General features: G+C 37.2%; 3 protein-coding genes across 7 annotated transcripts in view; 1 reads left to right on the top strand and 2 right to left on the bottom strand.

Annotated features, from left to right (window-relative positions):
- LOC110831654 (tRNA dimethylallyltransferase) overlaps positions 1 to 7294 on the top strand; it is a 63839-nt gene extending 56545 nt beyond the window's left edge. For both annotated transcript variants that reach the window (XM_022067894.2, XM_022067895.2), the window contains exons 6-7: positions 3892 to 4102; positions 5209 to 7294. In XM_022067894.2, the coding sequence (XP_021923586.1) occupies positions 3892 to 4102; positions 5209 to 5487 (490 nt within the window). In that variant the 3' untranslated portion in view covers positions 5488 to 7294. The remainder of the gene's footprint in view (positions 1 to 3891; positions 4103 to 5208) is intronic.
- mtTFB1 (mitochondrial transcription factor B1) lies at positions 6022 to 10178 on the bottom strand. Its single transcript, XM_022067904.2, has 5 exons — positions 9891 to 10178; positions 9154 to 9350; positions 8052 to 8209; positions 7480 to 7633; positions 6022 to 6547 (listed from the first exon to the last, which is right to left on the bottom strand). The coding sequence occupies exons 1-5, from the start codon at positions 10176 to 10178 to the stop codon at positions 6286 to 6288; spliced, it is 1059 nt and encodes a 352-aa protein (XP_021923596.1). The 3' UTR covers positions 6022 to 6285.
- Positions 10179 to 10237: 59 nt separating this feature from the next.
- Positions 10238 to 11214, bottom strand: Ccdc56 (Coiled-coil domain containing 56). Of its 4 annotated transcripts, none has more exons than XM_087352529.1 (2): positions 11073 to 11214; positions 10238 to 10509 (listed from the first exon to the last, which is right to left on the bottom strand). In XM_087352529.1, the coding sequence occupies exon 2, from the start codon at positions 10499 to 10501 to the stop codon at positions 10238 to 10240; it is 264 nt and encodes an 87-aa protein (XP_087208655.1). In that variant the 5' UTR covers positions 10502 to 10509; positions 11073 to 11214. The 4 variants fall into 4 exon arrangements, with proteins under 4 accessions (XP_087208655.1, XP_087208656.1, XP_087208654.1 ...); XM_087352530.1 differs by having other exon boundaries at positions 10991 to 11206; XM_087352528.1 differs by lacking the exon at positions 11073 to 11214 and adding an exon at positions 10805 to 10947.
- Positions 11215 to 11300: the final 86 nt, after the last annotated feature.

Below are 11300 nucleotides of genomic sequence, written 5' to 3' on the forward strand. Positions count from 1 at the left end.
TACGCAGGGGGTAAGACCTTCGCCACCCTCAGTCATCACAGGATGACACAGTGAGATACTGAAAAACCCATGCCGGAAGTAGACTTTGAACCTACCATCCCTGTGCTTGAATGGCATCACAATAGTGCGCGCGTTATACTGTATATCGGAAAATGTGTTTGAAAATATGGTACGAGTGGCGTAAATTAACTTACAGTTAAGACTTTCCTGCGGTGTGAGTCACCCGTGTGCATTTGCTGAGAACGACATGTGATGAAGCCCATCCAGAGTGGCACGAATTCCATTAACTGCTGTCTGTACAGTAATAATGAACCGAGCAGTTGTAGTGCAGGGGTGCCCAATCCTCGGCTTGTCGTTGTTTTGGCGGCTAGCGTAAGCGTAAATGTCTGTAATAGGAAATCTCACTGCTTCTTGAAAAAACGTTACTTTCTGAATTAAATACATAATGTTAATTGAATAATTAATCAGAATAACAGGTCGACACATTTTTAAAGAAAAGTGTTGAGTACGAGTATTATTAGAATCAGCGACAGTGCCCTTGGAAGATTTTTAGGAAATTCTCATAAAGTTCCTTAAAATTGTATAATACGATAGCCCACAAGACGTTAAGGATATGTGACTGTGGCCTCTTTCTTAGAACACCTGCTTGGACATATTCGTGAGGCACTGTTCGAAGCTCCGCAAGGTTACCGGGTGCTTTGAATTTTTTGTGGGCTAAGTCACACGTAATTGTATTCATTTACGTTCTTCTTGCCGAGAACTAAAGATGTAACCACAGCAGTTGAACCGGCATAGTTAAACCTGCGACTCATCAACGTGAAGTAACGCCTGCAATTCATTGCATTATTTAAATAATGCACGAACCAAACCGTCAAGTTCAATCCAGATTTCACGTACATTGCACAATATTGTATATACCTCAAATTGCAGGTTGCGTAATATCTCTGCCGATTGCCAAACCGACTGTTACTGCATAACCTCCCTCCCATTTTCTCTGTAAATGCAAACAAGCTCACAACATGATCGACTCCACTACAGAAACAATGTATTTGTAGTAACAGGGATAGGACAACAGTTAATTGCGTGAAACTAATGAATCTAGACTTTACGTGTAAAAAGAAAGCCATGTTTTTTTGTTTGTTTGTTTGTTTGTTTCGTTGCTAGCTTGCACTGCCAGTGAGCACTATGTAATTTCATTATATTCCAGGAGATAGCAATACCATGTACATTCTTTTTCCTGACGTCTTAGAACACACCAAACTGAGCATCAGAGAATGGCTACAAAGATACGACAGGGGTGATAGGAAAGATTGGATGAGGGTTGAAGATACGAACAAATTTCTTTGTTAACTTTCAGCAAGCTTTCAGAAAAAAAGAAAAGAAATGAGATCAGCGTGACATGGAGCACACGTGGGTGGGGGGTGCTTTCCCGGTCTTGATTGACAGACTTAAGCTGAACAGATCACAGGACGTGGATGTAGAATATTAAACTGGTTTCAAACGCATTGGCACTGGAGTGAACTGACCAGTGGCAGATTGTTTCTTTCCTCCGCTAACTCCCTCCGTCTTTACTTTCATTCCATATCTGTCATTGTTCAGTCATTCCCTTTTTCGTCAAGGGATTTTGTACATACAAATATTCTCTTTCCTTCATTCCGTTTTCCTTTGTTTTACTCTTTTTCTTTGTTTCTTGCATTATTTCTGCCCCTTATTCTTTCTAGCTGTTTTTATCCCCTTCGTGTCCTTTTTTATGCACTCTGTCATGTGCTGCCCTCTTTCTGATGCAAATGTTGGCGGCAATGATCGCCTGCACCTGTACCCTCACGGCCTTGAGAAGCACCACCGTTATTGACACCATCAGACTCATACCCCAACGTCCTCGGTAGAACTGGATCCACCGATTATGGCCGCTGACCTTGTAGGGAGAGCTCAGTATGCGGACCGCGCAATGAAGGAAGGAAGGAGTTTCCGTCGGTCAGTACAGTCTGTGTCAGTGCAGCAGTGTGGAAGCCTGATAACTGTTGCCTTGTGACTGTGCTGTGTTAACAACATGCCACCTGTTCGTTGCAATCTCCTTTCTGGTCATTGATAATGCCTCGTATCACAACACTCAGGCAGACAAACCACCGACGTCTTAGTCAAAGAAGGACGAAATGAAAGCCTGGCTACTGGAAATAAACAACCGATTTTGTGACGTGTTGAAAGCTGAACTGTACGATTTAATCAAATTAAATAAGTCAAAGCACAAATATTATGTGATCAGATTTTAGCAGACAAAGAACGTACTTCCGCCGTAACATCCCGATTTAAACCCCATTGAACTTATTTGAGCAGTTGAAAACAATGGTTTGCAAGCAAGAACACAACATTTAAAGTTAAGGACGTCGAGGATCTGTGTCATCAGAGATTCGAAGAAATTTGGCAAGAGGAATGGGATAATGTATGTCAGCATGTGGAAAAATTAGAACAAAATTTATTATGAGCAAGAAGGCATATTCGAAGACGCTATTGAACGTATTAAAATTGAAGATAATGGAGTGAACAGTAGAAGCGGTAGTGTTGAATGGAGTGATATGTAAGAAGGCGAATGACTGTGAGGAGTGGAAGAATTGTAAGGGGACCGAAGCGTTGTGAAGAAGATAAAATTATCTACTACACTCTGCAGTGTTAATTTTCTAGTGATGTGTAGTGTAATGAAATCGCCTTTCCTGTGTTACATAACGTGGTGATATTTTATTTGGAGTGTACTGTACGCGACCTGCTGCCATCCCTTCCAGCAAACTTCTGGTAAGTGACTCACTCCGAGGTTCTAATTCACAAAGTTCAGCGGCCAAAAACGCTGGAATGCAGTATACCATTAGCAAGCCGGAAGGCTGAGATAGTAGTGTTGTAGAGGCACCTGTTGTTCTGAGATGAGCATAAATGAACGCATAATGGGGAGGCATGTGATTGCCATTCCATTCATGTTCGAAATATGTCTGTGGAAAATACGAAATTTGGTGCTGGGTGTCTGCATTGATTTCTGAAGGGCAGACATAGTTTTGATACACAGTAGTCCAGTGTTGCATGAACCACAATTAGAACTCATCAAGTTTTGTAAATAAAAGGACATTCATTGGCTCATGACATAAAATAAAGATTTAAAACTTTTATTTGAAACATGTTTTATTTTAACAATGTATAAATTCAGCAATTTTCTTTAAGGGTAGTGTAATGTCTGTAATTTTGATTATATTTATCAACTGTAACATTTATGACTCAGGTCAGTGTAGGTAGTATCTACACAGTTCAGCTCTTTATCAATTATAAATTTATATATGTAATAAATTAACATCAAAATTATTTAAGGATGCCAGGTTGCAAAGAACTCATTTGGAAAATATGTTTATGCCAAGGAACAAAGATTTTCTTAACCAGCTGAAAACTATTTCTGATGTGTTGCAGAGAGTTGTGCAACAGGTAGTAAACGGACAACAGAAATGCTTTTGCTTGCTTGAATGAGGTTATGTGATGACTGGATTTTGTTTCATTTAGTAGCTGGTAGATTTAAGTAGTTTTTCTAGTGCAGTGATTTATAAAAGGAATGTTTCTATAAATTCCCAGTATACTGGGAGTAATGTCAGAAGTATAGGTGTCATGATAGGTTCAGTATTTTTTTTACATGTAAAATTATCCAGTTGGAAAGCATTCAAAATTCTCACATTTTTATGCTTGTCTTAAAGCATAAAATATTATAACAAGACTCTGAGTTTTAAGAATGAAATAACATTCATTATTAAACAGCTGTTAGAGAAGCTTATCTGTGGAACCCTTGAACACAGTTTGAATATCAATGACTTGTTCAAATTGGGTAATTCCAAATAGAGTAAAATGAAGCCATTTTGCCCGCAGTGAGGCAGACTACACGAAGGGTATATTCCAGTCAATAGGATTCAAGGAGTTCCATGAGTACCTGGTACTCAGTGAAGAGGACCGTGACTCTGAAAAGGGTTCCAAATTGTTCCATGTGGGAGTGGATGCACTGAAACTTGTTACCAGACGATATGCACGACGCCAGCTGCGCTGGATCACTAACCGTTTCCTGTGCAGGCCCAGTCGACAGGTGAAGATGGTGACTGTTATGGTTGACAGATCATGCAGCTATATTGAACAATACAATATTTACTTTTCTTTTCCAACTGCAAAACTCTGTCTCTTCTGTTGTTACAAATGTTCTGCCAGAAGTAGCCAGTTTTGTTGTACACTGTTTTCACCATAACCACAGGACAGCTGTTAGCAGCAATACAAAATGTTTCGAAAGTTGAGTATACATGTATTAAATATCTAGAGACGGAAGGAGACTTGAGATTTGTGTATTCTGTTGTCAGTGATACAATTGTTACAGTGAAATGGAATTTATTTATGGAATGGACTTTACGTTCTGGAGATTAAAGTAAATACTGCAATACAGAATACAACTTGCTAAATTACTGTTGGGAGCGTGGTTTCTGGTGCATATAGTTTTTGGCCACAGGTACATGGGAGTTCAAATTGCACTGGGCACTTGGATCTTTGTTCACTTTTATTCTTTGTTGTTCTGTGCAACTTGTAATGGGCTGCATTTCTCATCCAGTGTCCTACCTCATGTCTGAGTCACTTTTGGAATAGGCCTGGGGGCCTAATTCATGAACGTAGAAATGATGAAAATGAAGAGATCTTTCAAAACTGTAACTTCCATATACTACTTACTTATATATCAGGAAAGAATTTATAAACATCCTACTAATATTAACTGCAGTTTTCTAAATGTATAAATGTATGAAGAATGATGACTTAGCAGACAAGGAGTTGTACACATTGCTTTGGTAATTTTTAAACTCACAGGTAGAATCTTGACAATTCATTAAGTGCATGAACCATAGTCGTCCATAACTGGCATGTATGCCATTCTATATTGCTATTAGCCACTGTCCTATGATAGAGGTAAAACATTGTTAACATTAGTGGAAAATATAATTGTTTAATGCCTGAAAGATTACAAATCAATAAATTCAATTCCAATTGTGGGAGACCAAGCATGTACTGAAAGGGTTGTTTATTTACAATACAATAAATTCAGACCACCAAGGCCAATAATTAATTGAAAATACATGTAGTCAATCAGAGCAAACCTTTCTAGAGTCACTGTTGTATTATCAACTACTTCAGATTCCATTTCTTTTCACTCAGGTTCCACCTGTGTATGGACTTGATGCTACTGATCCAAACCTCTGGAATGAACATGTACTGGGGCCTGCACTGCAGATAGTTGAAAGCTATCTGAAAGGTTGGGCACCTGCTGGGATTGACCCTCTGCCTGTCACTGAGCGATCTGTTAAGAATGACTTGAAAATCCACCATTGTGATGTGTGTGATAGAATGTTTATCGGAGACATACAGTGGAATGATCACTTGCACTCCAAGAAGCATCGCAGAATGTTACAACGCAAGCAACTACATAAAGACTGATGTTACAGTTATTTGTTCGAGGCAGATTTATTTTTCCACGCATACACACCTCCCTTCAGAGCAGTGTTGTGCAATGCACATTATGCTGCTGCCATATACTACTCCTGATGATGGAGGCAGCAAGGACCACTGATACATTGACAAATATCTACCAGACTACATGGTGCTACAACCCACAAGACAGCCATCTTCAGACTCACCACTATGCAAACCTCAAATCCTACTTACACAAATTCTGTAATGTATCCACAAGATAATCAATTTTTTGCTGAGTAAATGACAATTGAATGGTGTGGATTAGTAGATTGGATGTACTGCCTGTGGAAACTACTCCTGCAGCATGATGAAAATTCCTTTACACAGAAGGGTTAATATGAACAGTCTACAATTTAAAATTTAAAGACTTTCATTCTGAGTTGGATAGCTCAGCCACTGTAGTGGCTCACTGATATTGAATTCCTGGCAAGGGTATGGGATTTTGTCATTAAAACAGATCATAGGGAAATTGGTTTTGAAACTGTGAATTGGAGTGAATTCAGTTTAACAGTGTTTATTAGCAGGCTTTTGTGAATAAATACAGCAATGACAATTTTGATTCCATAAAAACAATGTAATGACCAAGTGGATGAACAGAGACTCCACTATGCATTTAGTATCCTAATTTTTTATGTGATATCTGTACGAAGAAACAAAATTTCATCAATCACAGACTCACAAATTCTGAAACCCAAGTACTTGACATTCAAGGTGACACAAGGTATTCAGAAAATTTTTCTACAATCACTAATTTAGTGTCCATCACATATTTGTCTGTGATACAGTTTCCAATAAGGCTTGTTCTTCTTCGTACAAGCTGTCAAAGTCTTCACGTTCTTCTCTGGCTGCTCGATGGTTGTACTTATGAAGCCTAGGATCCTGGTCACATATCTTGCAGTATGCATGACACAGTCTCCCAAACTCTTCAACAGTGAGCTGAAATGGTCGTGTTGTGGGATCAATTTCTGCAAGATGGTACATCTCCGTGCCAAGTTTTTGTCGTACTGGGACTGGGAACAACTTCCTGCAGCAATGTAATTTTATATTTAATTCAAACAGTGTAAGGACAACACAAAGCAGTGTTTCTCAATTGCACAGCTTGTTTTATGCCTATTCTATAAGCTTTATTATTTTATCAAAGATAAAACATTATTTCACAACCAGAAACTTATTTTGTTTCTTGTTTACTCTTAGAAACTAAACATTTTATTTTGAACACTACTAATGTCTTCTTCCTTTCTTTGTGATCGAACAGATTGCACAAAATACCACTCTCCAAAGAAGAATTTGATAAAGAAACTAAACTCATCCAAGAAATAGGATACAACAACGGTTACAACTTTAATGATATCTCAAGATCCTATAACCTAATAAAACACCTAAACCCAATGTCAATGTACCCCAGCCCACTAATAAAGTATGGTCCAGGTTTACATTTTTTGATAATAGCAGCTTTTGTAAAATATTCCACTTCATGATTTGTTTTATAAACCAATTTTAAACCATTTTGATCAAATGAATTAATTTACCTGTTGCCACTGATGATCTCTTGAGGTCAAAACGCGTTTGGCACTAGTGTCTTTTTTATAGTGTTAATAGTTTGTTTGTTTGCTTATTTTATGTTTCTTTCTGATTGTTTTGGTGTTTGACCAGCTCCGTGGTAACATAACCAAATATTGCATTCATAAATGTTCAACATACATTTTGCTGTACTGTAACATCTTAAGAAATTAAAACATGGCCATTTTAAGAAGCCTGCATTATCCCATGATATGGAGCAACATTCTTCCTTAAGACCAATAGATGTTACCAAATGTTGTATGTGGTGTAGTATGGATGTTGTCTATACATGCAGAAAGAAATTAAATCTTCATGTGTTGATACCAGAATACAGAAGATGACCATGTGTATGCTTCAATCTAAAGATTCTTTATATTTTTCAGTACATGCACTCACTCTGCCCCTCGAATGCTGTACTTCTGACGGAAACCAAATATGTTGCGCACAACTTTCTCAATCAGTTTGAATGGCAGAGGAATCTGTGGTTGAATCCGTGGTGTGAAGTGTACAACACTAACATCCACTTCTGGTTTTGGAACAAAAGCCTTTCCTGGAACATCACGGTACACTGCTAAGAACTGTATACATGATTCAAATTATAGCAGCCTGTTGATTCTTAGATTATCTAGCAACAAAGTTTCAACTGTAGAAGTCACACAGCATGGAAAAATGATACATAAGAGTGAATAGATAAGAATTTGGAAGGAGCTGATTCTGACCTGTTTAAAGATTCAATTTCAAAATCTGTGTGAAGACTGAGGAAAACCATGAATATATCAGTCAGGATAGCTGTTAACCTCACAGATTTGAATTAGTTACCTCCTGAATACAAGGATCACTTTTAGAGTAATCTTCCATGCGAATATTCTTCACTGTATAAATGACAAATCCTACAGTGAAATCAATATGACCAGTTCCTCAGTATTTGTTTGTTAATTCTTACATGTTTGGATATTGGTACAACTTACCAGGTATAATGAATTTATGCTTCACTGTGCACCAATTCTGGCACATGACAGATAGTCGACAGCGCTGCTCTGACATGATGTCAGCAACCATTCTTTCTCCCACTTCCTTCTGAAATGTTAATGTAAGCCGAGTACGACCGTATGACCAAGCATTTTGTCTGGAAGGAGGAAAAAAAAATCTGACTTGAAACATGTGCTAGTAAGTACAAGGTTGAGTTCTATAGTCAGCTCATTATTAAGTGATTTTTTTAACCTTGTAACATAACAGTGAATCAATGATTTGTGTAAACCACATAAGATTTTGTTTAGGAAACTGCAAGGGATGACTAGCATGTACATATATTTCTAAAAGCATTTAAAAAAAAGCTTCAACAACTATTATTGATTTGTTGCAAAGCTTTTACAATGCATTCATGATTCATGTTTCCTTTAATATAACTAAATATTCAACAAACAAAATATGGTTCAACATTTGCATATTTTATTTTATGTTGTATCTGAGAAGTATTTATGAGACAATTGATATATTTTTGTGGATAGCATTCAACTTGCTTCGGATAGGATTCAGTTTTGTAAATTTAGTAACAGAATGTTGGTTTCCTCTAAAGCAGGGGTGGCCAACCCAAATGATCTTTCGGGCCACTTTGGAAATGCATCATAACTCTGCGGGCCACATATAAAATTATATATCCCCATATTAGATTTAGATACACTATAGACATTTTTTTGGAGTGAAAAATTGAAACATAATGAGTTATTATTATTGTGTTTACTATTATTCTTACATGTAAACATAGATAATATAATAATAATGATACTAAGCGTACATTGTAAAGATGCACAAATAATGTATTTTTTTAATACATTGGTTTTCACTACTTTGGCCATTATAAAATAAATATATTTTGTAAAAGTGTGATGAATCTCGCGGGCCGGAAAAATGTTCAAGGCGGGCCACATGCGGCCCGCGGGTTGGCCACCCCTGCTCTAAAGCATGAGATTTCTATACCAACTAAATAGCTATGAACTGCTCAAAGTAGATCCTGTATCTATCTCAAGAATTTGTACACTGACATACAGCAGTATGAAATTCATGACATACCTCTCAGACATTGCTTGGAGCCAGCGGATGATAAGTGGTGTTGAGACACTAAATGGAAGATTACCAATGATGTGTATGTGTGGTGGACGATCCTCCCAATCCCTCCTCTTGTCCTCAGAAAACATTTTGCTCATGTCAAAGTTCATTACGTCACCCAGGATAACCTGCATGCGCTGGTGAGATGACTCAACCAAGAGCTGAACAGAAGGTGACATTTTGAGCAAAGTTAATTCTAACAGTAATGGCAGAAAGGACCTACATTTTATTGCCATATTTACATTTCAGATGTGCTGCTGATATACATGTTAAATTATACAACTGACAGTTTTCTTTTGTAATTAACCTTTATTACAAAAACAAATTCAATGACAGGTTTGAAAGGTTAGACAGGTAGATGTATAATTTGGAAAAACTCCATATTCTGGTGATCATATCTGTCTAGCATTCACCCACCTGAAGTCATCTACCATCAACTTACAATTCACAATTTATGCTTTGTATAAACAAAAACACAATGAAAAATAAACTTAATATCAAGAAGTCTATTTGTTAGAGAAATATAATAAATTACTTTGCCAGTATAACTTCAGATGTTAGTCAACAAATAGAACAATAATCTGAAAATACTATTAAGACAAGAGAGGAATAATACTGATTACATTTCTGTTAAGATATGTAGTAATTTAAGTTGTAAAATTTAACCCCAAATCCCTCTAATGACACTGGTTTGAACTCACATCTAATGCAGGTGCAAAGCGTTTGTCCTTCTCTATGACAATAAGTTTACTTGGTCCTTTGTTAAGGATGGAGCGAGTTATTCCACCAGGGCCAGGTCCAACTTCACATACTTCACTGTTGCTAATGTTTCCAGCTGCCTTCACTATTTTGTCTGTCAGCCGTTGGTCCAGCAGAAAATTCTGTGACAACTGCCGTAAGGCTTGCAAGCGATAAAGCTTTAATATATCTCTAATTGTAGGTAATGGTGGAAGCCTCATGGTCTCCTGCACACTGCGTGCTATAGTCATTTTTAAAATAATTCTGAGTGATTATATCTACAGTTAGAGAATTAAGATTTTTTCGGGAACTAGTTGCTTGTTGTGGCTGGTTCGTCAAAATCGTCAAGGAACTTTTCTTGCCTAACGGCGAAAATGGTGTAAAAGTATATTCCAAGTACACCAGCACCCAGCATCAAACCAGTTCCTATGTTTCTTTGCCTCAGCTTTTGTAGTGCTTGAACTCTACGCAGGTTTTCCTTTTCGACAACTTTCATGTAGTCAATTGTGGTACGAGAAATATTGGCTTTATCCTTCATAAGATCAACCTTTTTCATCTGCTCATTTACTCCCATTGTATGACCTGAAGAGGCATAGAAATACTTATCAGCTTTGGCACAGGTTATAATTCTTCAGTAGTCCGGTCACACAATAACAATTTGTAATGCACATATGATTTACTTGGCAGAATGAATAATAAAAAATTCCAAAAACTAAGTTTTACCATGTTTACAAATAATTTGCAAGTTACTAAACGTACATTCAAGCTACACTACTTTCTTTTACCTTAGGAAAAAAATATGTGTTTGAAACAATGAATACGTAATTCACTTCGGTTTTTTTTGAGGTCGTGCTCTTGAAACAGATATTCAACCTACCAAATAATAAGAATATTCACGAATATTATTGCTTAGAACAAACACCAACATTACACAGACGACATAGATTACTAATATCTCTCGTGATAATTGTAAAATTGGTCAGGGATTAGGAAAAATAAATATCACACAATGAGACATTTAGTCTTCTTCATTGTAGTTAATCAATGACCTGATTGCACCAACCAATATGTCGTAGCGATGCCAAATCCGTGTGCACAATTCATAATACGTTGCATGAGAGTTTCATGAAATTAGTTAGTCTTACATATTTTATGATGAAATCAATATGCGTGATCAGGTGTTTCAACTTTCAGTTAGTATTTGTGTGTTACGTAGAACAGAATTCACTCCAGATATACTTCCTCTTTGTTGTCCACAAGTACCAGAAGGTATAATTCCTCCGTTAGCCACTAGGTGACGGGACATGCGTTGCAAATATTTTCACTTCTCTCAGTAGATGTAGCAACAATAGCAAAAGGAGAAATTTGTTGTG

The sequence above is a fragment of the Zootermopsis nevadensis genome, unplaced genomic scaffold (genome assembly GCF_977971745.1).
Source record: "Zootermopsis nevadensis isolate Lab colony 2312 unplaced genomic scaffold, Znev_1.0 Znev_ptg000021l, whole genome shotgun sequence".
In the NCBI taxonomy this organism is placed as follows: Eukaryota; Metazoa; Arthropoda; class Insecta; order Blattodea; family Termopsidae; genus Zootermopsis; species Zootermopsis nevadensis.

Excerpts from the sequence above, each read along its gene's own strand:
- mtTFB1 (XM_022067904.2), bottom strand. The coding sequence starts at position 10,178 with ATGACTATAGCACGCAGTGTGCAGGAGACCATGAGGCTTCCACCATTA. Across the intron at positions 9,351-9,890 it reads GCTTTGCACCTGCATTAGAT|CTCTTGGTTGAGTCATCTCA; the intron begins GTGAGTTCAAAC and ends CCTTCTGTTCAG. Across the intron at positions 8,210-9,153 it reads CTCCAAGCAATGTCTGAGAG|ACAAAATGCTTGGTCATACG; the intron begins GTATGTCATGAA and ends TCCTCCTTCCAG.
- Ccdc56 (XM_087352529.1), bottom strand. The coding sequence starts at position 10,501 with ATGGGAGTAAATGAGCAGATGAAAAAGGTTGATCTTATGAAGGATAAA.